The 20843-nt window shown below is 35.1% G+C and overlaps 6 protein-coding genes and 2 pseudogenes across 6 annotated transcripts in view; 4 read left to right on the plus strand and 4 right to left on the minus strand.

Moving 5' to 3' along the window:
- Positions 1-636, minus strand: part of LOC104765422 (topless-related protein 4) — a 10857-nt gene extending 10221 nt beyond the window's left edge. The window contains exons 1-2 of the mRNA XM_010489129.2: positions 585-636; positions 156-268 (exon numbers count right to left, since the gene is read on the minus strand). Of these exons, the coding sequence (XP_010487431.1) occupies positions 156-235 (80 nt within the window). The 5' untranslated portion in view covers positions 236-268; positions 585-636. The remainder of the gene's footprint in view (positions 1-155; positions 269-584) is intronic.
- On the plus strand, positions 3166-5273 carry LOC104765424 (PTI1-like tyrosine-protein kinase At3g15890). The gene is made up of 4 exons (XM_010489131.1): positions 3166-3430; positions 3826-3970; positions 4067-4329; positions 4408-5273. The coding sequence occupies exons 1-4, from the start codon at positions 3390-3392 to the stop codon at positions 4994-4996; spliced, it is 1038 nt and encodes a 345-aa protein (XP_010487433.1). The 5' UTR covers positions 3166-3389; the 3' UTR covers positions 4997-5273.
- Positions 5265-6053, minus strand: LOC104765423. The gene is made up of 2 exons (XM_010489130.2): positions 5727-6053; positions 5265-5569 (listed from the first exon to the last, which is right to left on the minus strand). The coding sequence occupies exons 1-2, from the start codon at positions 5952-5954 to the stop codon at positions 5375-5377; spliced, it is 423 nt and encodes a 140-aa protein (XP_010487432.1). The 5' UTR covers positions 5955-6053; the 3' UTR covers positions 5265-5374.
- Positions 6469-8188, plus strand: LOC104767540. The gene is made up of 4 exons (XM_010491554.1): positions 6469-6518; positions 7002-7062; positions 7294-7606; positions 7698-8188. The coding sequence occupies exons 1-4, from the start codon at positions 6469-6471 to the stop codon at positions 8186-8188; spliced, it is 915 nt and encodes a 304-aa protein (XP_010489856.1).
- Positions 8460-11877, minus strand: LOC104765425 (cingulin). The gene is made up of 10 exons (XM_010489133.2): positions 11522-11877; positions 11263-11373; positions 11076-11174; positions 10877-10963; positions 10695-10803; positions 9889-10565; positions 9626-9790; positions 9301-9543; positions 8983-9201; positions 8460-8902 (listed from the first exon to the last, which is right to left on the minus strand). The coding sequence occupies exons 1-10, from the start codon at positions 11789-11791 to the stop codon at positions 8639-8641; spliced, it is 2244 nt and encodes a 747-aa protein (XP_010487435.1). The 5' UTR covers positions 11792-11877; the 3' UTR covers positions 8460-8638.
- Positions 14138-16906, plus strand: LOC104767541 (putative pentatricopeptide repeat-containing protein At3g15930). The gene has a single exon (XM_019241460.1). It carries the CDS (start codon positions 14388-14390, stop codon positions 16278-16280), a length of 1893 nt encoding a protein of 630 aa, XP_019097005.1. The 5' UTR covers positions 14138-14387; the 3' UTR covers positions 16281-16906.
- LOC104767543 lies at positions 16839-18300 on the minus strand (annotated as a pseudogene).
- On the plus strand, positions 20188-20824 carry LOC104767544 (annotated as a pseudogene).

The raw sequence follows: 20843 nt of genomic DNA on the forward strand, positions 1-20843 counted from the left end.
AAAAAAAAAAAAAAAAAAAAGAAGAAAGAGAGAGAGATTCACAATTCGGTTAACACTAGTAGTAACTAAACTCTAATCCCAACAATTAAAACAAAGCAGGAGGACCACAATTAAACCAAATTAAAGTATCAGCAAGGGATAAAAGAAACAAAAACCTGTGAACAGTGTCTTTGAATTTCTCTTCGTCGAGAAATTGAAGTATCAAAAAGACGAGTTCTCTGCTGAGCGACGACATACTTAATCTTCTTCTTCTGCTACTAGAGAGAGTCTTGAAAAGTAACAAACAGATCGATCACAATACAACAACACTCATCAATAACGAGAATTAGGGTTTCTTTTTTTTTTTTCAATTATAAACACATCCTCCTCCTCCACCTCCTCCTCCTCACACCCATTATTAAAGAAGAAAAATTTTAAAAAAAAACAGATCTAAGAAAAAAACGAAATCGATCGAATTGAAGAGAAGAAGCGAATCCCCCTCTCCAGGTGGCACGAGATGCGCACGTGTGAGAATATACCAGAGAGAGAGAGAGGCTCCCGAGGAGGAGGATTAAAAAGAAAAAGTTTTTATTTATTGATTATACCTGGTGGTGGGTTTGGTTTGGTTGAATTTGACTTTGAACAAAGAGAGAGAGAGAGAGAGAGAAGCAGCAGAGAGCGTAGAAGAAGAAGAAGACGACTTTGGAGGAGAAGAAGAAGAGAGAGAGACGTGGGGAGAGGATGATGGCTATTTATGCCGATTCTTTCTGATGTTGTCTCGTTTTCGGAGTTTCCTTTTTTTTTTTTTTTGGATTTATTTGTTCTTTCTTTCTATTTATTATTATTCTTTAATTGTGTGGTCGTTGGGCGTCTATATATTTACAAAATAATTATTTACTTTAATAGAAGCGTGTATTTTGTAGATAGAGGAATTTAATTTAAAAACTCCAAAAAATTTAAAATAAAATAAAAAGCTTAAAAGAAAAAAAATATTAATCTACTTCGCACCCCACCCATAGTTTTATTTTTTTGAATGACGTGTAATTTATGTTGTTGCGAATCTAGTACATCACTGCTGTCAATATTAATGCTCTCTCGTTAGCTTTCGACGTTGTAACTTGTATGTAAGTGTGTAGCTTAATTACTAGTATCTCTCTTTTTTTTTTTTTTTCCTTGGTTTCAAAATTCAAAGCATTACATTAAAAAGTAGAGAGAATCTGATAAATTGGTTTGTTTCTCTTTCTGTGTGTTGAAGAATTTAGTGCCATAATTGTCTTACTATTATCCATTTACCACGTGGATCCCACTAACCCTCTGTAATACTCCCTCCATTTCAAAATATAGAATGTTTTAGTAAAAACACACATATTAAAAAATAGTTACTTTTAAAAAGTTTAACTAATCATAAACAAGTCTGTATAATATAAAATATAAATTTAATCTAAAAGTTGCATAGGAAGTTGGAAACATCCTATATTATGAAACAAAAATACTTCTCTAAACATCCTATATTATGAAACAGAAGGAGTATTAATTTAATGTAAAAAAAAGGATTTTATATTTTTGAACTGCAGAAAAATATCAGTAAATCAGAATATATTAACTGTTAATTTCCTTTTATTTTATTTTTATTTACAAAAAGAAGAAAGAAAAAAAATTTAAAGGTTTTTTTTGGACTATTTACTTTTTAGAAAATATAAACCTAACCATATGTGGTGGTAGGTAACAAAATACATGAATGTAAAAAATGTGTATTCTTCTATATATATATATATATTTGGGTGAATTGTATTCTTCTATTTTGTTATAGTAATAAATAATCCCCACAAAAAAGAGGAATTTATATTCCAAGAGGGGTTATTGGTTCTATGATTTTAATGAATTTGGAAATCCAAACAAAAATCATGTGTTATTCAATTATTGATTTTAAAATACTTATCAAAATTATGTGTTATTGGTTCTATGATTTACAAATACTTGTTAAAATCTCATGTTATTTATTTAATGATTTGTTTTTGGATTTCAAAATCCACAGTATGTTTTAAATAGATTTGTATGAATTTGAAAGTGTAAAATAGAAAGATTCAAATCCAAAGATAAAATATGTTATTTCAAAATCTATGTTTTTTATTTTTAAAATTTACAATTTCATATGAATTTAGAATTCACCTCTCCAATAATAGCCTTTTAAAACGGTTTTGAATGCAATTCCATAAATAGATTAAAAAAGCTACTGTTTTTTTTTTAAGGATGATTGTGTAAACGTGTTAAAATTATCAACCACACCAAGTTAACAAATTAGTAAATTTACAAGAAGAAAGTACACAATTATTATTACACATGAAATAGACTGGCCCAATTGAGATTAAGTCTAGCTTGTTGGAAATAAGACTGGCCCAATTAAGATTTAAGGCTTCAAATCTCGTCACAATTATCATGGTTTCCCTTAAACAAATCACTTTGACAATGAGTCAATGACAACTACAAAACTATCCATCATTGCAATTAATTAGCGAAGGATTCCTTAAGCCCATGTTAGAGTGAAAGCAATCACTCACCTCAAACAGATTTTTTAATTTGAGTACAAACATTCCATTTTTTCTGATCGCTGATTTTTTTTTTTTTTTTTTTTTCAAAATCGCTGATTATTTTAGCAATTTATTACTACTAAACATTATGTTATTATATCACTTTAATTCATTTTTTTTGTAACCAGAGATCTAGGCAGATTTTTATCTTCTTTCTTTAATATTAAAAACGATCGTCGAATCTTCGAAGTCTTTCTTTGTTTTGGACAATTCTTCTGTTTCCTTTGTTTGATATCTGAAACATCGAATTAAAAATTGTCTCGATGAGTTGTCGTCACACATCATCAGCCGACCCTCAAACAATGACAACAACAACTTCTAATTTTATAAGATCAAAATACATTCGACCATTTTTTTAATAAAAAGAAGTATTTAGAAGAAGTTATAATATACACTTTTTCAACGTTCAAAATGTTCATTTAGTGCCTACCTTTTCACAACGGGTTTCAAAATGTTAATTCTTGTTTTATCAATAAAATAAAATAAAAATCTCTTCATTTGGTTTACAATTTTATTTAATTATTTTTTCGTATCTGCATTATTTTTTTTGTTTATTATTTGCTGCGAGGAAAAAAAAAAGTGAAAGCGTGCAAAAATACTAAAAAGACCAAAATTACTCTCTCTCTCTCTCTCTCTCTCTCTCTCTCTCTGTTCATCAATCTCACATCGACACGAAAATAGAGCTACTCAGACTTGTTCTATTTTGCTGTTACCTTCTCCAGGAAAAAAAAAAAAGCGTTACTATTTTTGTTTCTCCTTACGACGAAGAATCTAAACACAGAGGCAGCTGATTAATTTTTTTTTGTTTTGGTTTGTTCAAAGATGCAACTTTTTGATAGCTGTTGTGGAAAAGGATTTGATGGGTAATGTAATCTTTGATTCATTGACTCGAAATATCTGATTTTTTTTTTTTTTATCTTTCTTGGGTTGATGCATGTGTTTTGTTGGTTAAATCGGTTTATGGTGATTAGGGTTTATGATTCCATATCAATTTTGGATGTTTGAATTTTTTTTGGAGCTTATTTTGAGTGTAAAGTTTGTTCCTTTCTCTTTATCTTCATCACTATATATATGACCTGATTGATCCTTGAGAGTTTTATTAGGGTAGTTTTATTCATTTCAAAGCTGCTATGATTGATTCAACTGTTCTGCATTTGATAATTTTTTTGTTTGTTTCTAAATGAATTGATGAATGATCTTAAAAAAAAAAGGGTTGTTGAGGATACTAAGTTTGGTGTTTGATGTCACAATCACACAGGAAGAAGGAAAAGACAGAGCCATCTTGGAGGATATTTTCACTGAAGGAACTACATGCGGCCACCAACAGTTTCAACTACGATAACAAACTCGGTGAAGGTCGATTCGGTAGTGTGTATTGGGGTCAGCTTTGGGATGGATCACAAGTAACTAAACATTTTTTTTCTCTTTTTTTTATCTAAGGACTTGCTTCTTGTTAAAACTTGATCTTGTGATGTTGATAATTTTGTGTCTTCTTACAGATTGCAGTCAAGAGATTGAAGGCATGGAGTAACAGAGAGGAGATTGATTTTGCTGTGGAAGTTGAGATTCTTGCTCGTATTCGTCATAAGAATTTGTTGAGTGTTCGTGGCTACTGTGCTGAAGGACAAGAACGTCTTCTTGTATATGAGTACATGCCGAATCTGAGCTTGGTTTCACATCTTCATGGCCAGCATTCAGCTGAATGCCTTCTAGATTGGTCCAAGCGGATGAAGATTGCTATAAGCTCTGCTCAGGCCATTGCGTGAGTCTCAAATTCTAAAACAAGTTATGTTAAGGTTGATATGTCAATAAGTTTCTGACAATTTCTGTCTTTGCTCAGGTACCTACACCACAACGCAACCCCACAGATAATCCATGGAGATGTGAGAGCTAGCAATGTGTTGTTAGATTCTGAATTCGAAGCTCGAGTTACAGATTTTGGATATGGTAAGTTGATGCCAGATGATACTGGAGATGGAGCTACCAAAGCCAAAAGTAGTAATAATGGGTATATATCACCAGAATGTGTTGCATCAGGAAAAGAATCAGAAACAAGCGATGTGTACAGTTTCGGCATCCTTTTGCTGGTACTTGTTAGTGGTAAGAGACCTCTTGAAAGGCTGAACCCAACAACAACGCGGGGTATAACCGAGTGGGTTTTACCACTTGTTTATGAAAGAAAGTTTGGTGAAATCGTTGACCAGAGGCTTGGCGAGGAACATGTGGAAGAGAAACTGAAAAAAGTAGTATTGGTGGGGCTAATGTGTGCTCAGACAGAGCCAGAGAAAAGACCAACAATGTCTCAAGTGGTGGAGATGCTGATGAATGAATCAAAGGAGAAAATGTCTGAACTTGAAGACAATCCTCTCTTCAAGAATGAAAACAATAGCGAGCAGGTTGCAGAGGAAAGCTCAGATGTGATCTCATAAGAGAAGGATCATCATCAACAACAACAACAACAACAATAGGAATGGCTAGGCACAGAGATTTATTTGCTCGGATTATTTTTTTTACAAGCTTCTGTTCATATTTGCTAGTTTTTCTCCATCACTGGATCATTATCCAGAGGTCTTGCTTATTATTTTTGGTGTGTTATCTTGGTTCATAACATTGATTTGATCACTGATATTGGAATTTGTAAGGTGTGGTATTGGGCACATAAAAAGGCAAATTGTGATACTTTTGGTATTCTACAAATATTGAATCTTTTATTCTGGATTATACTGAAACTTTCTCACCACCAACAGTCACAGAGTATCTTTTTCACAATGAGCTGAATTAGATTCGATTTACACATTTTTTCACAATCAGTTCTGTTTCTTGGAGGAAGAAGATGACAGGATCAAAAGGATAACAGAGATTACAACAGGAGCAACGATAATGAAGAGGGCTTGAGTGAGATTAGGTCTTGTGATCTGTGGGAACAAGACACATCCGTATTTGATTATAGCTGCGCCTGCCACTGAACCAGCTCCGAGCTTCAACAAATAGTTTAAGTCCTCCTGTAGACAGAGGACTTATTTGTATATTTGAATTATTTGAGTCCACAAATTGAATGACGTTTTCGATCAAATCCAAAACATAGGGGCTAATTTATAATTTTGAAAATTCTTTGCGCCCTCTGATACAAAGAAAAAAAAAAGCTCCAATAGAACTGACCTGAACTCCTTGACCGTTATCGGCTCGTTCTGACCGGTCATCGGAAGCCGTAACGCGAAGTGACCGTTTTGTCCCTAAACCGGTTGAAGGATTTCGAAAAATGGTCGCGAATTTGATACAATTTATGGTCTTCTTCTTCGTGGGTTCTAAGCTCCGGTGAACAGAGCTCGAACGAGAAAGCGTTGGAACTCCAATCGCCATACCGGGGACGAAGACAGAAGCTGACATCTCTCTCTCTAAATCAGTCGTTTTAAAGTGGTCTCACACACAGTCTTGTGAATGGCGTGAACAGAGGATAAGAGAGACACGACGCCTACCTAATAAAAAACACATCTCACGTTTTGCGTCGGTTCTTGAAACTTTATAATCGCGTCTTAAACGCAAACGCTCTGCCCCAACCCACGTTTGCGTCTTCATTCACTTTCACTACGAAATAGAGAGATTTCGAGCGTATTTGTACAAGATTTTTTATACACATTTAATTGGGATTTGGACAAAAGTATAGGAGCTTTCATGATCCATAATGCTATTTAGATTTCACGTTGAGAATGTTCCAAGAATTCCTTGAGATATCATTGCAGACAAGTTCTTTCCACTTGTTAATATACACAAGAAAGTTGGATGATTGAAGTTACCGACAAAGCCTGACAAGGTCTATGTAGATTTGATCGACCTCAGCGTCTCCAGGAACTAAGGGCCTTTGCCTGAACATCTCGGCAAATATGTATCCCACAGACCAAATATGAACGAGTGTAGAGCAATGATGAGTCCTAGGAGTCCTTCTAGTGCTCGGTACCAAAGATTAACCACCTAGAAGGATCAATATGCATAATATGAAAAGATGTTCTCAAATGAAAATATTTAAGACTACTATTCTCGTCTATCACTTAAATAATTAATTAGTAGTCTTAAATATTCTCATTAGATTCTTCTAGTCTTTAAATTTGTTTCCCTTCCTTTTTCTTTTCTGGTAATATTATATTTTTTTGTAAGTTCACAAGTTTTTTTTACCTGTTTCTAGCTTAGTTGTTTCTCTCGGACAGAGTTAAAGAAATAAATAATCCCAATTTTTTTTCCTTAAACTAATACGAGCTTCTCGGTAGGAAAAAAAAGGAAGAAAAGATTAGCAAAATTGTAGTTTTCGGAAAAAATAATGCTACTTTGTTACTTTAGTCCACAACAATATAAATTTTTTAAAAGGCAATTAATACTGTATTGTTTAATTTTGATGACACGATACCGTTTAATAAAGCGACAATGTTTTAAACGACATAGTTTAGATATTGAAGTTTCTAGATTATCTATAAGAAACTTGGACAAATCTAAGTCATCAATGGTTATTAGTTTTTAGATGGTTTTTGAATTAATACTGTATTGTTTAATTTTGATGACACGACACCATTTGATAAAGCGACAATGTTTTAAACGACATCGTTTAGTTATTGAAGTTTCTAGATTATCTAAGGAACTTGGACAAATCTAGGTCATAAATGATTATTAGTTTTTAGATGGTTTTTGGTTTAGATTTTAGATTTTGGATTTTGGTTTCTGATTTTTTCTCTTTTAGATTTTGCTTAATCTTCAAGTCTTGGATTCTAATCGCGGAATATGGAACGTCTATACTATCGAGCATCCGCCTTGGTCACAGTCCGGATGGTGGCCAACGAATTGCCAGGCCTTGAACTTTAACAAAGCTCTACATTGGTTAGCCCACGACGGACCTGCTTATAACCCTAAATATAAGCAACAATGCATCATCATCCATCGTTGCCAAGAGATGCGCCATGCTTCTTATGGTGATGATGCGGTCGTTTCAGAGACATTAACCGTCTCCATGGGCCATCTACGCATCATTCAGCTCGTTTGTTATCCCTTTCCAAGTGAGTTACTAAAACCTTTAACATTGAAATTATAAATCTAGCTAGAAACTATTGATGATTCTTAATTATTTTCTCTCTCTGTGTTTTCTAGATGATCATCACCACGTTTCTATTTGGACACTCGTGGATTACAAACAATCCCTGTGGAAACAAGAGCACGAATCTGTCTATTTCAGAGACATGGTTTCTGGTATTCGCTGGATACAAGACTACATGCGGGAATATAATCTAAAGACAACTAAGCAACATGATATGTCTTTCGTCATGTCAATTTTCATAAGAAAGCAGCCTCCAGAAACAAGAGAGCGGATCATTTTTCCACATCCTTTACTTTGCCATCGAACCAATCCTCTTATCGTTTACCTGTATTTACCTGAACGTATCGTTTCTCTTGATGTCGCAACAAAAAGGCTGCGGTTAGTGACAAAAGACATCAAAAGAGGCATGCGTACTATATTTGGCCGATACGAATTAGGATATGACATGGTGATACCAATGGTTCTTCACTTAGATCCATCATTGGTCTTGGAACATGAGGGTGTGCTGCCGCCACGTCGTAAGAGAGGAAGAAGAAGTATATAACGTCAAACTTTTTAGCATGATACTCTATACGAATGTTGTTTTCTTTTTAGCCTGCTTAATACAATACTCCTTACTACACATTTGTAAGATGAAACCAGTCCTTAGACGAAATGTCAAGATATATTTCAGAGCAATTGATTAAGCATAATTTGAACGGATGCAAAACGATTTCGTGACTATAAAGGATCATAGCATTTAACCGAGATAACACGAGAGAATCATCTTAGCACTGCTCTACAAGAAAGAAGCTTATTTGTTTGGTAAACTCGAGGAACAAAAATGTCTACTACAAATTTTACATATACAAAGATAAAGTGTATAACAAATAGGAGGAATTCATAAGTTTATTACAATATATGTTATAACAAGATAAAACCATGTGTACTCAAGAAAAACCTGACAAAATATAACAATATATGTCAGCATAGTTTCAAGAAAAACCTGACAAAATCATTTCTCAAGGATCTTGCTCATAACACTTCTTGCTAGATCAATACTTCCTTCTTGCTCTTCTACTTCCTCTTCTATTCCGGCTTCTCTAACTGAGATTTCACGTGCGGACAAAGAGCAACGAAGAACAGAGTTAACCTGCTTCCTTAATCTGGCATTATCAATCAGAACCTCTGTCAGCATCTTCCTTACCACATCGTCTGTTCCACGATGCCCTCCTGATGTTAGCTTCAGCTTTTCCACTTCCTCTGAGAGAAGCTGCGTCTGTTTTCGAGAAAACATTAACTTTTTGTGTCTCAACATGCATAAACTCAGTATCGAAAAAAGCATTTGGTTAAACATACCTCAGCAATTAGAAGACCTATTCGGTTATCAGATGTTGCTAGTAGCTCGATGGCTTCAGATGGAGATGATGAGTCCATTATTAACTTACTCTCCTCCTTAATGTGGAACTTGACATTGCACTCTTGAAGCCGATTTTGTAGAACATCATACTCATGCAGCAACTTCTCATCTGCGGTTTTTGCAGTTTCTTCTCTATCCTTCTCCCTTTGAACAATTCTCTGAACATTGCAGAAGATTTAAGCGTTAAAACTGCCAGATGTTCCAATTGTTAGAAGAAGATTTTACTTGAATAAATCTCCTGCAAAGAGCATTTTTACCTCCATCTCCAGTTTTTCTTTCATTGTGCGGCTAAGCTCTTGTCTCAATTCTGATTGAATGGTTCGGAGAGACTTGACCTCTTTGACGAGTACTTTCAGCTCTGCTTTCGATTTCACTTCCAGCTCTTCATGTTCTATGTGAAAATTCTCAAATTCTTCTCTTAGATCATTGATCTGCTGCAGCAGCATCTGATTTTCTTGAACAAGTGACTGATTTGCAGTCTCAGTATGTGCTTTCTCGTCCTATAAGCCAAGTATAAAGAAAGATATCTATAATCGAATGCAAATGGAAGTTACATTGAAAGAAACTGAGAGAAACACAAACCTTTATAGAGTTCAACAATGATTCCATATCCATGCATTGCTTGCGGAGTTCCTCCATATCCCACTGAATTTGAGTAAATCTTTCATTTTCATCTAGAACTGTTTTCTCCATGCCTTGCTTGCAGCTCTCTCGAGTTGTATCAAGTTCAACCTCTAAATCTTTAACCTACAAGACCAAGCCCGAACAGGCAAAGCAAATTCTTCATCCATTCAAAGATTAAAAGACAAAGAGGAGTAAAAAACACATGTGATAGTTGTGCATACCTTTGTTGATAAAAATTGTCGAACAGCCAGCTCCTGATTCAGCCTGGAGATAAGATCTTCCGTGTCAGCTTTTGCTGTTTCAAGTCTCTGCTTTAACATATCAATAACCCTCTTTAACTTATGTCTTTCCTCAGAGTGAAAGACAATAGCCGGATTCTTCTGAGTCTCGGTATTTACACCAACCGCACTATACATGTTTCCATGAACTTCATCCTGAGTATCGATAGAGCCTTGGTTAACTAAATCAGGTTCCCCAGGAGTTATAATGCTTTCAATGGTCTTTTCTTGAAACTTTCTGTCACTTCCATCCAACCTCTGAATTCCAACTCGACTAGAAATGCCTCCTCCGGTTACAGTACCAGTTTCTGAAGCTCCATTAGTACTAGAAAGACATTCGATTTTTTCCCGGAACGAACTTTTATCAAGAAGTCCATATTCTGTGATTAATTCATGCCAATCAGTCACATCATCTTCAGAAGTTGAATTCCTTGAGTTTAGATTTTTGAGGCTAGCTTTGTCATGATTCATTGTTGAGGCATCAGATGTCTCATCAGCAGAATCATTGCCATGATCCACGATAACTGATGAACTACCAGGAACATCAGAGCTGCTGGTAGTTGGAAGTGTCGGAATGTTCTCAGAGGTAACTTCAGTTTCTTGACATTCATCACTAAAATCTGAAGAGTAAAGAGTAGGAAGCATATTAATACATACTACATAGGTTTTCAGACAACATTACATAATGAAATTCTTCACACGTTGTAGAAACAAGAGAGAAAAAACAGAAGGAAAAGAAGAGGACATACAAGACCTGACAGCAGCTTCTAGCTCAAGGAATGTTGCTATCAGAGCGCTTCTGGATATATCAATATCTGACAAAAGTCTATTCATCCAATCTTCCAGAGAGCACCTCCTCTGCAATGGACTAAACATTTTGAGAATATTTTATCTGTCACTAATCTTAAAAGTTGAGAGAATCGATATCTACCTCTTCCAAAAGTGTTTGGTTTTTCATCCTCAAAATCTTCTTTGGTGGTGCCTGGGGTAACCTTTTCTTCACAAACTCCTTTTTAATCTGAAAACACCATAGCCCATTTACAATGTCTGAGTATCACATCCAAAGAAACAAATAAAATGAGTAAAGCCAGAGAAGTAAGAAAAGGGTATTGAGTAAAGAAAGTACTCACCGACGAATATAACTCCAAGAAATCATTGAATCTTCTAAGTATAAGCCTAGCAGAAGTGATTCCCTCAGGAGATTGTATCCCCACTTGCACTCTATAAAACTGATAAAGGACAGAAGTAAAAAGCTTAATAAAAGACCATGAATGACTGACTATAACAAAAGAATCAGCTATGTGTAAATATACAAACCACGGCGGGTTCTGAAACGCTTGATTTGGGAAGGCCAACCCAAGAGGGGACAGTGACACAGTAACTCCAACCAGTTTGAGGATGGTGTGGCCAAACCGTGTCTCGTCCTTCCTAGGAGGGAAAAAACTTTACAATTAGAAACAGAATCCAAAGCCTACTCTGTTCTACGTACAAGAGTAAACCATATCACTTAATCTCTACGATGGAGTCATGAACATTGAAGCAGATTAATATTGCAGAGAGAAAATGAATATTTTACCAAAAGACGAGGAGGAGCACTCCAATCCATCCCCAGAGGTAACGGAGACATCCCGTCGTGGCGATGCGGCGGAGATACCATAGAATCGGTATCAGTCTCTCGTCGTCCATTAGCTCCGTCGCGAATGGTATTACGGCGATAATCGTCGTCGTCTCCTTGGAAGAAAGGGCCAGGCGAGAGGAAGTGGCGGCGAGATAGCTGCTCGGCGAAGGGACCGGAGACGTCGTAATTGAAATCGAGAAGAGAAAGATCGTGCGCGTAAAGATTCATCACTCTCTCTCTCTCTCTCTCTCTCTCTCTCTTTGATTCTTCTTCTTCTCTCTCTCGATCAACAAAAACTATTTTGCTCTCTTTCATTCTTAATTACAGGCTTATAACAACCGAGTCTAAAAACGGAGCGTTTTGGTATATCTATCTCTATATAAACCGATTGTTCTCGTCGTGTAGTTGACTTGACTGGGTTGGTGACAAACTTGGGCTACGCGGACGTGAGTTCGAGGCTCCAGATAGAGGGATGGATGACACACAAGACAAGATGATATAAATTTACTTTTTTTTTTTTCTCTTTGCATTATTTTCACTAACACGAGAGGTGATTTACCCTATCGAAATAATAGGAGATAATGACAATAGGATTTAGAAAGAGTATGAAAATTGAATATTAACTATTGTTCTTTGAGGTGGAGAATTTGTTGTCATTGAGGTTTTCCAATCCCATTGGTTGTTGTTGTCTACGCGGAACAAGTCTGGTCAACTCATGCACAGTGAACCACCCGACAGTGGAAGCGGCCACATTTCCTAATGGATTGAACACTATGCATTGCACACCTATTTTTGTTGGGCAGTAGCCTATTAAACAAAATGGAAAATTATTTACTCACTAAAAAAACTAAATACAATGGATGGATAGCCATTAGCTAATTAATTCTATACACCTCTAATACTAATTATAGTTTTTAATTGTTTTATAACATAAAATGTCTTATCAATATGATGTACGATTTATTATTATTATATATAGATATGCATCATATTGCAAGTTGTAAACCAGGTATTCAAGAATGATACTTTTATATCATATCAATCCATTGTATTTAGTTTTCTTATGGTAAATAAAGAATAATTTATATGTTTATAAGAAAGTTTTACAAAAACAAAGAATAAAAAAGACGACCCAATATTACAATCCCTCTCTTATATTTTGATATGATATTAATAGAGAGAATATAACAAAGCATGTGTTTAAAATTTAAACTTTTATTCTAAAAATTGCATCTCCACATGTGTTAATACTAATATGTTGCTTGAGGCTCAACCTTTATCATTTGTATTATTGTATCGGATAAATTGCTAAGCATGACTAATTAAAATTTTAAATAATTGTGAAATATTGCAACTTAAAGGTTTCGTGCATGATTAATATATATATATATATATATATATAAAGTCATAAGCATGATTAATATATATAATGTCAAAAGCACGAATTGTAAACATGCTTTTAGGTATCATTCAAACTTGACCGTTGTTCTTAAACTGGCTGGTGGCCATCATTGCTATTCCAATTTCAAATGGAATAAAGACCGCACAACCATCTACGATGAAGTGGTTACGATGTCAGCTACCACTTTATTGTAGATGGCTGTGCAGTTTTTATACTATTTGGAATTGGAAGAACTACTAGACGTTGTAAGAACAACTGTAGGAAGAAAACCGAGTCCATTACGTGCAAAAAAAACTAAAAAGAAAAACTAATCAGATTTAAACAAACAATACAAATTGGAAAGATAAACAACTCCAGAAAATCATTACTTATTTTCTGTAACATGGTTAAAGCCACATGAGCATCATTCCCATTCCCACCCAGGTTTGAGATCTCACGATCGAGAGTATCAATGTTTGACATTAGATTTGCAATCAATCATTCACTTGGCATACCCTTATAGGATAAAAGAATCATCTTCTCTAAATAAACTGAAAGTACTCTATTAGTACCACTAAACTGCAAACTGGTTAATGATTTTAAGACTAATGATAATTGATGTATTTTTTCTTACAAAAAGAGTAAAAATCTATGAGTATTCTTTAATAATATATAATTTGATTACTTAAATAATATGAAAAAATGGTACAATATTAAATATATTTTCTATAGAAATAATAGGAGATAATGAAATGATGAAGTTAATATATTGACGTTGATTTCCTATATTGTAAACTCACTAGACAATAGCAAAATTGGATTGTAGTTAGTATTTAATAATAATTTTTTTTTCAGATTAGATAATTAGATTATTTACCATTTAATTTTCAAAAAAACAATTTCTCCCCAAATTACTGAAATTCTGAAATCGGATAAAATCAATTCGTATTTCAAATAAAATATTTTTAAGAGACTTCCGAAAAGATATTTTTATGCCTATGGATATCGTTGAACTACTAATATCAAAATCCAAATTTTAAAAACCAATTATTTAATTATAAAAGTATTTTTTAGGAAACTATTTATTTGAAACTAAACAACTGTATATTTCATAACATTCGGTTATATAGTTTAATTATTGGTAGCATATTCAAAAGTCGTTCTGGTCGAGTGGTTGGTATACTAATATTAGACTGTGCGACCAGAGTTCGATCGACTATAAGAGCGGTGAAGATAAATCAATTTAAGCGGCGGCTCTGTCCGTCGCTGTCGTCCTGATCATCCCTGACGATAGCAAGTGCCGTCTGAGCTCTTCCTTTTTTTTTCTTTTTTCCCGGAAATGGATTCTTCGAAATGAAATCCACTTAACTCTCCAATTTTTTACCCTAAATTAACGATCTTTTAAGGTATTGTTCATCTCAACGATCACAGAATCTATATCCAATGATTTACTCTCGTTTCATCTCTATCCTTGGATCTTGCAAAACGACGGACCAATTCAAACAGTTACATTCTCAAACCATTGCGAGAGGTCTAGCACCAAACCCAACTGTGCAAAAGAAGCTCTTGCTCTTCTGGTGTAGTCGTCTAGGTGGCCACATGAGTTATGCCTGTAAGCTGTTTGTGAAAATACCTGAACCAGACGTGGTTGTGTGGAACAACATGATCAAGGGATGGTCAAGGGTGGAGGATTGTGGTGGGAAAGGAGTTAGATTGTATTTGAATATGTTGAAGGAAGGTGTGACTCCGGATAGCCACACGTTTCCTTACTTGTTGAACAGTCTTAAGCGAGATGGAGCGTTGGCTTGTGGTAAGAAGCTGCATTGCCATGTTGCGAAATTTGGATTAGGTTCTAACCTTTATGTGCAGAATGCTCTTGTTCAAATGTACTCTTTTTGTGGACTAATGGCTATGGCTCGTGGGGTTTTCGACAGGAGATGCAAAGAGGATGTGTTTTGTTGGAACTTGATGATCTCTGGGTATAATAGGATGAGGCAATACGAAAAAAGCATGGAGCTTTTTGCTGAGATGGAGAGGAACTTGGTTTTTCCAACTACTGTTACGTTACTTCTTGTTCTCTCGGCTTGTTCCAAGGTAAAAGATAAGGATCTCTGTAAAAAGGTTCATGGGTATGTTAGTGAATGTATGAAGGAACCTAGTTTGAAATTGGAGAATGCTCTGGTCAATGCATATGCTGCTTGCGGGGAAATGGATATAGCTGTAAGGATTTTCAGGAGTATGAAGACTAGGGATGTGATTTCTTGGACATCTGTTGTGAAAGGGTTTGTTGAGTCAGGGAATCTAGAGTTGGCTAGAACATATTTTGATCAGATGCCAGTGAGAGACAGAGTTTCGTGGACTATTATGATTGATGGTTACCTACGAGCTGATTGCTTCAATGAATCTCTGGAAATGTTCCGCGAGATGCAATGTGCAGGTATGATACCCGATGAATTCACCATGGTTAGTGTTCTCACAGCTTGTGCTCACCTAGGTTCCTTGGAGATTGGTGAATGGGTGAAGACGTACATAGACAAAAACAAGATCAAGAACGATGTTGTTGTAGGGAATGCTTTGATCGATATGTATTTCAAATGTGGGTGTTCTGAGAAAGCTCAGAATGTTTTCCGTGACATGGATCAGAGAGACAAATTCACATGGACAGCCATGGTTGTTGGTCTTGCCAACAATGGACAAGGTCAAGAGGCCATTGAAGTTTTCTTACAAATGCAAGAAATGTCAATACAACCAGATGCTATTACTTACCTTGGCGTCCTCTCTGCTTGTAACCATAGTGGTATGGTAGACCAAGCAAGGAAAATTTTCGCCAAAATGAGAAGCAACCATAGAACTGAGCCGAGTTTAGCACATTATGGATGTATGGTTGACCTACTTGGTCGAGCTGGTTTAGTCAAGGAAGCATATGAGATAATAATGAACATGCCAATGAATCCAAACTCGATTGTGTGGGGAGCTTTGCTTGGTGCTTGTAGACTTCATAATGATGAACCAATGGCTGAATTGGCAGCTAAGAAAATACTTGAGTTGGAACCTGATAATGGGGCTGTTTATGCTTTATTATGCAATATATATGCAGGTTGCGAAAGATGGGACGATTTGCTAGAAGTGAGAAGAAAGATGATAGACATCACAGTTAAGAAGACACCAGGCTTCAGTTTAATTGACGTAAACGGGTTTGCTCACGAATTTGTTGCTGGAGACAAATCACATCTTCAATCTGAAGAGATTTTCGTGAAACTAGAAGAATTAACCCAAGAGTCGACATTTGCAGCATACTTGCCTGATACTTCCGAATCATTGTTCGAGGCCGGGTAAGATCATTTTTCGTAAAGAATTTAGCTTTGGCTTTTGAGGTCATTGCTTCTGAAGCCAGAGATACACTGTTCAAGATTATATAGAACCCTGAGATGTGAACAGAACTATAGACTGTCAGAGTAGAAGTTGTTGCTTATGCAGTGGATAAGAGACAACACATGGTTCAGTTCAATTGTTCACAAACGTACTCAACACAACCTTTGGTTAGAGCCTGGATCTAGTATGTGAAGCCTACAGTGCCACTAATAGATTTATCTGACTGTCGGGACAGCCAGGAACAAAGAACTGGAAGAGCAGTCAAGTAAGCACCTTGCAGAACAAAGAGTTGTAAGAACAGTCAAGTAAGAACAAAGAGTTGTAAGAACAGTCAAGTAAGAACAAAGAGTTGTGGCCTGTAGATGGGTTTCTAAGAAGAAACGAGAGATTCTGAGCTAAGAAAATGTTGGCGGCCTTCCCAGAGGGTGAAGTAACAATTGGACCGAGTTCCATAAGTTTTCAATGTTAGACAAGAGAAACTGATAGATGATGAAATAGCAAAAAGCGGATTAGATGATGAAATAGCATAAAGGCACGAGCCATTATTGAATCTCTTTCAAAAGGAGATGGATGGTGCAAATCAAAGTACGATATCGAAAATGGAACTAATAATAATCATAGAGATAGTTGCACTAAGCTTGGAGCATAAGAAGGGCACACAAGTGGGAGACAGTATATGTGCTCGTATTCGTCAGGTTTTCCGAGATTCGGAGCTTCTCCGAGGTGAAGAGAGTCGATATGTCCAATGATGTAAGCTGTATGGTAGCGACGGGTCACGGTCTGCTTATATCCGTCTATATCAAAAACCACTGCGAGTTTCGTCTCTTGGTCGATGAAGAAGCTTCCAGCTTCGATGTCAAACTGAAAACCAGTGAGTGGTCTCATATCCACTTTTAAAAACATGGTCCAGGAAACCGCACTGGGCTCAATCTTTGTGGTAACCCAAATTTCCAAGATCTCGCATGAATCCAAGCGCTGGTATAACACCGCAAGCTGCTCATCGGTAACACTAGACAGAGTCACGGTTTTTAAAACAGAAGAGTGAAATGGCAGAGGAAGACGCGGTCCAAACCTCTCTGTTGAGAAATCAAAACAGAGTAAAAAATCTTCAATCTCTTCATACTCTCCGTCCTCTGTGATCTTCTCTTGAGCGAAAAAGTAAGTATTTCCCTTCAAAGATACGCTGCGTTGGTAAAACTGTATATCCCAGTCGGGAGTGACATCGAGAACCCTCCATGAACTAGAGGTGAAATCATAGATTTCATACCCAAAAACGTGTTTTCCGGCACCGAGGTGATTATCAAGAAACCTCAAGACTTGTGGTTACGGTTGTTGTCGTATCCAAGAGCATACCGGTCTAATCTGTGGAAAGTGTTTCGAGGTTGGATCCATATGGTCTGGCCTAAATAGGGATTCCACACCAAGAGCCTCGAGTTGTTGTCCTTCACGACGCATAACAACAAGCCGTCGCAGTGAAAAAGTTTAGATACCTCGATTTGATCAAGTTGACCAATTTGCTTGATAGATGGCTCGACCAAGTTGTCGCCGTTCCCTTGGAGATCGAATCTCATCGTACAGACCCTAGAATCCATCATCAAGAATCCCAGAAACGGCTTCCTTGCTGCACAAATAATCCTATCTTTGGATAAAACGTTCCACTTTTTGCAAGTACACCGCACTGCTTTCAAACATGTCATGGGAACCCTCGAGAGTATCTCGCCGACCAATTCTGGCAAAAGATAGGACATCGTCGTCAGTCTTTTGACTTGAGCTTCTACAAAAACAAACGGCTGCGTTCTAGATTAGGGTTCGACATGTTTCTATATATATGATTTGATTTTCTAATACTCATAGGCTAGTACTAGCCCTAGGTCGGCATGTCCAGCGGCCCGGCGCAATCCTAAACCTGCATGTATTCTAGCTCGCCCCAGTCCTAAACCAAAAAAATAAAATTATGTGTCTATGTTTCAAATTCCTGCCCAGTCTTAACAGTGTTAAATTATCTTTTCGGACTTTTTCTAGAAAACTAAAAAAAAACAAAAAAAAACTTCTAAGTTTAATATCTTGAAAAATAATTTCTAAAGGTATTCTATAAAGCTAATGAATCAATCAAATTTTAAATAACCCTTCATATTCATTTAAACCAAATTAATTTAAGCTTCAAACCAAAGAGGCTGTTTAAACTTATACCAAATAAAACATGGAATCAATATACTGCATACTATGTAGTAGAGATGTCTTTAACATCAAGATCTTCATATTAAAGAAATTTATCAAAAAATCTTCATATTAAAGATTTTTTAATTTTGACATATATTAATCATATAATATCTTATTATCTAAAGTTACTCATTAATAGGATCATAACACATGTTAATTATATCGATAAGATGTTGATAAATGTCACTTCTAAATTTATTAAATATAAAATTTTAAAAGTTCTAAACCTAACATAGAAAGAAAATCTATACATAATTAACAACAAATAATTATTTATAAAAAATAAAAAAAACATTAATTTCTAATTATAAACCTACTTCTGCTGGATTTTTTTTGTATTTATTTATATAATAATTAGGACATATAAATGTTTGTTTCAAAGTTAACCATTAACATGATCGAGACAAGTGCCAAGTCTATCGATAAGATTTTGACACATGTCAAAAAATTTAGTAAAGAAAAAAACTAACAATTTTTATTATGTAATTATAAATTTTAATTTTAAAAACTATGTTGTAGTATTTTTTTGTTTTTTTTAGTTCATATTTTATATCTTTGAATTATATAAAGCTCATATGTCAATGTACTTATAATTTTAATTTCTTATTTTTATTATGTCAAATAAACTTTTTTTTTTTCAATTTCTCAACTTTTATGGGGTTAGTTCTAAATTCACTGCAATGGTGTATATATTTTTTCTCAGTTTTTATTTATCCAAAATATTTTTTGAGTAAATAATTTTAAGGGTTAAAGAATCTGCGACACAAAACACTTTTAGTAGTTGAAGGAACTATGTTAAAGTGGAAGCGAAGGGACATAAAATTGGTTTAATTTGTTCAGAGACACATTTATAGGTTGTGATAAAGAATATACTTTAACAATAAAATATTTTTTGGTGTACGAACACATTTTTGTGGTAAAACTTAGAGTTAAATTGTATTTGGATGCTAATAAAATGACGCTTTGACAAGTCGTTTGCATGTAAAATATTTTGTGAATAAGTTGTGGAATATTTTTGAAATTTGAGATAATAATATTTGTAAAGATGATAGTTTGGCAAAAGGTTTTGGTGTTTGATCATTTAATTTTAGATTATTGTAACAATTGATATAATACATTTAAAATATAAAACTATATATTAATGTATTAAAGTAAAAACAAAGAAACAGCAAATTTCATCTACGGGATTATGATTTTTTCCCTAGCTAAAAATATCTTATTATATAAAGTTTGAGATTTTAATGCATGTAGTAATATGAGAAAACTGAAAAAATATTTTAAAAAAATTTTGTAGGAATGAAATTTTGATTAATTGATGAAAATTGACATAATTATTACTTATGAAATTATGACATACAGAAGAATATTTAGGATATTTTTGGATATCTCAAAAAAACTTATCATAGTCTTGAAAGATCTGGTGAGCTTCTTGAGCTAGGTAGATTTGGCATTTACAATATATCTAACGTTTTGAAACAACTAGCTGACCTGCTGGTTCTCGATACACTAGTTTTAAACGGTCAAGACGGATCGCAGTCACAGATTTGTTATGACCACCAAGCTCTTCAATTGAATGAAAATGATTATGAGAGGGGTTGCAAGATTCCAAAGAAAAGGTGCAAAGTGTACGTATGGGTAGTAATATCATTGGTTAGCTCACGACGGACCTATTGTAGCTTATAACCCTAAATATAAGCAAATTAAAATGCATCATCATCCATCGTTACCATTACCAAGAGATGCGCCGTGCTTCTTATGGTGATGATGCGGTCGTTTCAGAGACCTTAACCGTCTCCATGGGCCATCTACGCATCATTCAGCTCGTTTGTTATCATTTTCCAAGTGAGTTACTAAAACCTATACATTGAAATTATAAATCTAGCTAGAAACTATTGATGATTCTTAATTATTTTCTCTATTTGTGTTTTCTAGATGATCATCATCATGTTTCTATTTGGACAATCGTGGATTACAAACAATCCCTGTGGAAACAAGAGCACGAGTCTGTCTATTTCAGAGACATGGTTTCTGGTATTGGGATCAAGATTCCACATCCTTTACTTTGCCATCCAACCAATCCTCTTCTCGTTTACTTGTATTTACCTGAATGCATCGTCTCTCTTGATGTCGCAACAAAAAGGCTGCGGTTAGTGGGAAAAGACATCAAAAGAGGCATGCGTGCTAAATTATTTAGTTACGACGACTTAGGATACAGATTCCAACAAAAAGAGAGAGTAAAGATTTCAAATTGTAATATAAGTTCAAAGAATAGCAAGAATCTTATAAGAATTTGGGAGGGGGGGGAGG

This window comes from Camelina sativa, chromosome 19 (assembly GCF_000633955.1).
Source record: "Camelina sativa cultivar DH55 chromosome 19, Cs, whole genome shotgun sequence".
NCBI lineage: Eukaryota > Viridiplantae > Streptophyta > Magnoliopsida > Brassicales > Brassicaceae > Camelina > Camelina sativa.

Excerpts from the sequence above, each read along its gene's own strand:
- LOC104765425 (XM_010489133.2), bottom strand. The coding sequence starts at position 11,791 with ATGAATCTTTACGCGCACGATCTTTCTCTTCTCGATTTCAATTACGAC. Across the intron at positions 11,374-11,521 it reads GTGCTCCTCCTCGTCTTTTG|GAAGGACGAGACACGGTTTG; the intron begins GTAAAATATTCA and ends TTTCCCTCCTAG. Across the intron at positions 10,804-10,876 it reads ACCAAACACTTTTGGAAGAG|AGGAGGTGCTCTCTGGAAGA; the intron begins GTAGATATCGAT and ends AGTCCATTGCAG.
- LOC104767540 (XM_010491554.1), top strand. The coding sequence starts at position 6,469 with ATGAACGAGTGTAGAGCAATGATGAGTCCTAGGAGTCCTTCTAGTGCT. Across the intron at positions 7,063-7,293 it reads ACAAATCTAAGTCATCAATG|ATTTTGCTTAATCTTCAAGT; the intron begins GTTATTAGTTTT and ends TTTCTCTTTTAG. Across the intron at positions 7,607-7,697 it reads CGTTTGTTATCCCTTTCCAA|ATGATCATCACCACGTTTCT; the intron begins GTGAGTTACTAA and ends TGTGTTTTCTAG.
- LOC104765423 (XM_010489130.2), bottom strand. The coding sequence starts at position 5,954 with ATGTCAGCTTCTGTCTTCGTCCCCGGTATGGCGATTGGAGTTCCAACG. Across the intron at positions 5,570-5,726 it reads ATAACGGTCAAGGAGTTCAG|GAGGACTTAAACTATTTGTT; the intron begins GTCAGTTCTATT and ends CTCTGTCTACAG.
- LOC104767541 (XM_019241460.1), top strand. The coding sequence starts at position 14,388 with ATGATTTACTCTCGTTTCATCTCTATCCTTGGATCTTGCAAAACGACG.
- LOC104765424 (XM_010489131.1), top strand. The coding sequence starts at position 3,390 with ATGCAACTTTTTGATAGCTGTTGTGGAAAAGGATTTGATGG. Across the intron at positions 3,431-3,825 it reads TGTGGAAAAGGATTTGATGG|GAAGAAGGAAAAGACAGAGC; the intron begins GTAATGTAATCT and ends ACAATCACACAG. Across the intron at positions 4,330-4,407 it reads AGCTCTGCTCAGGCCATTGC|GTACCTACACCACAACGCAA; the intron begins GTGAGTCTCAAA and ends GTCTTTGCTCAG.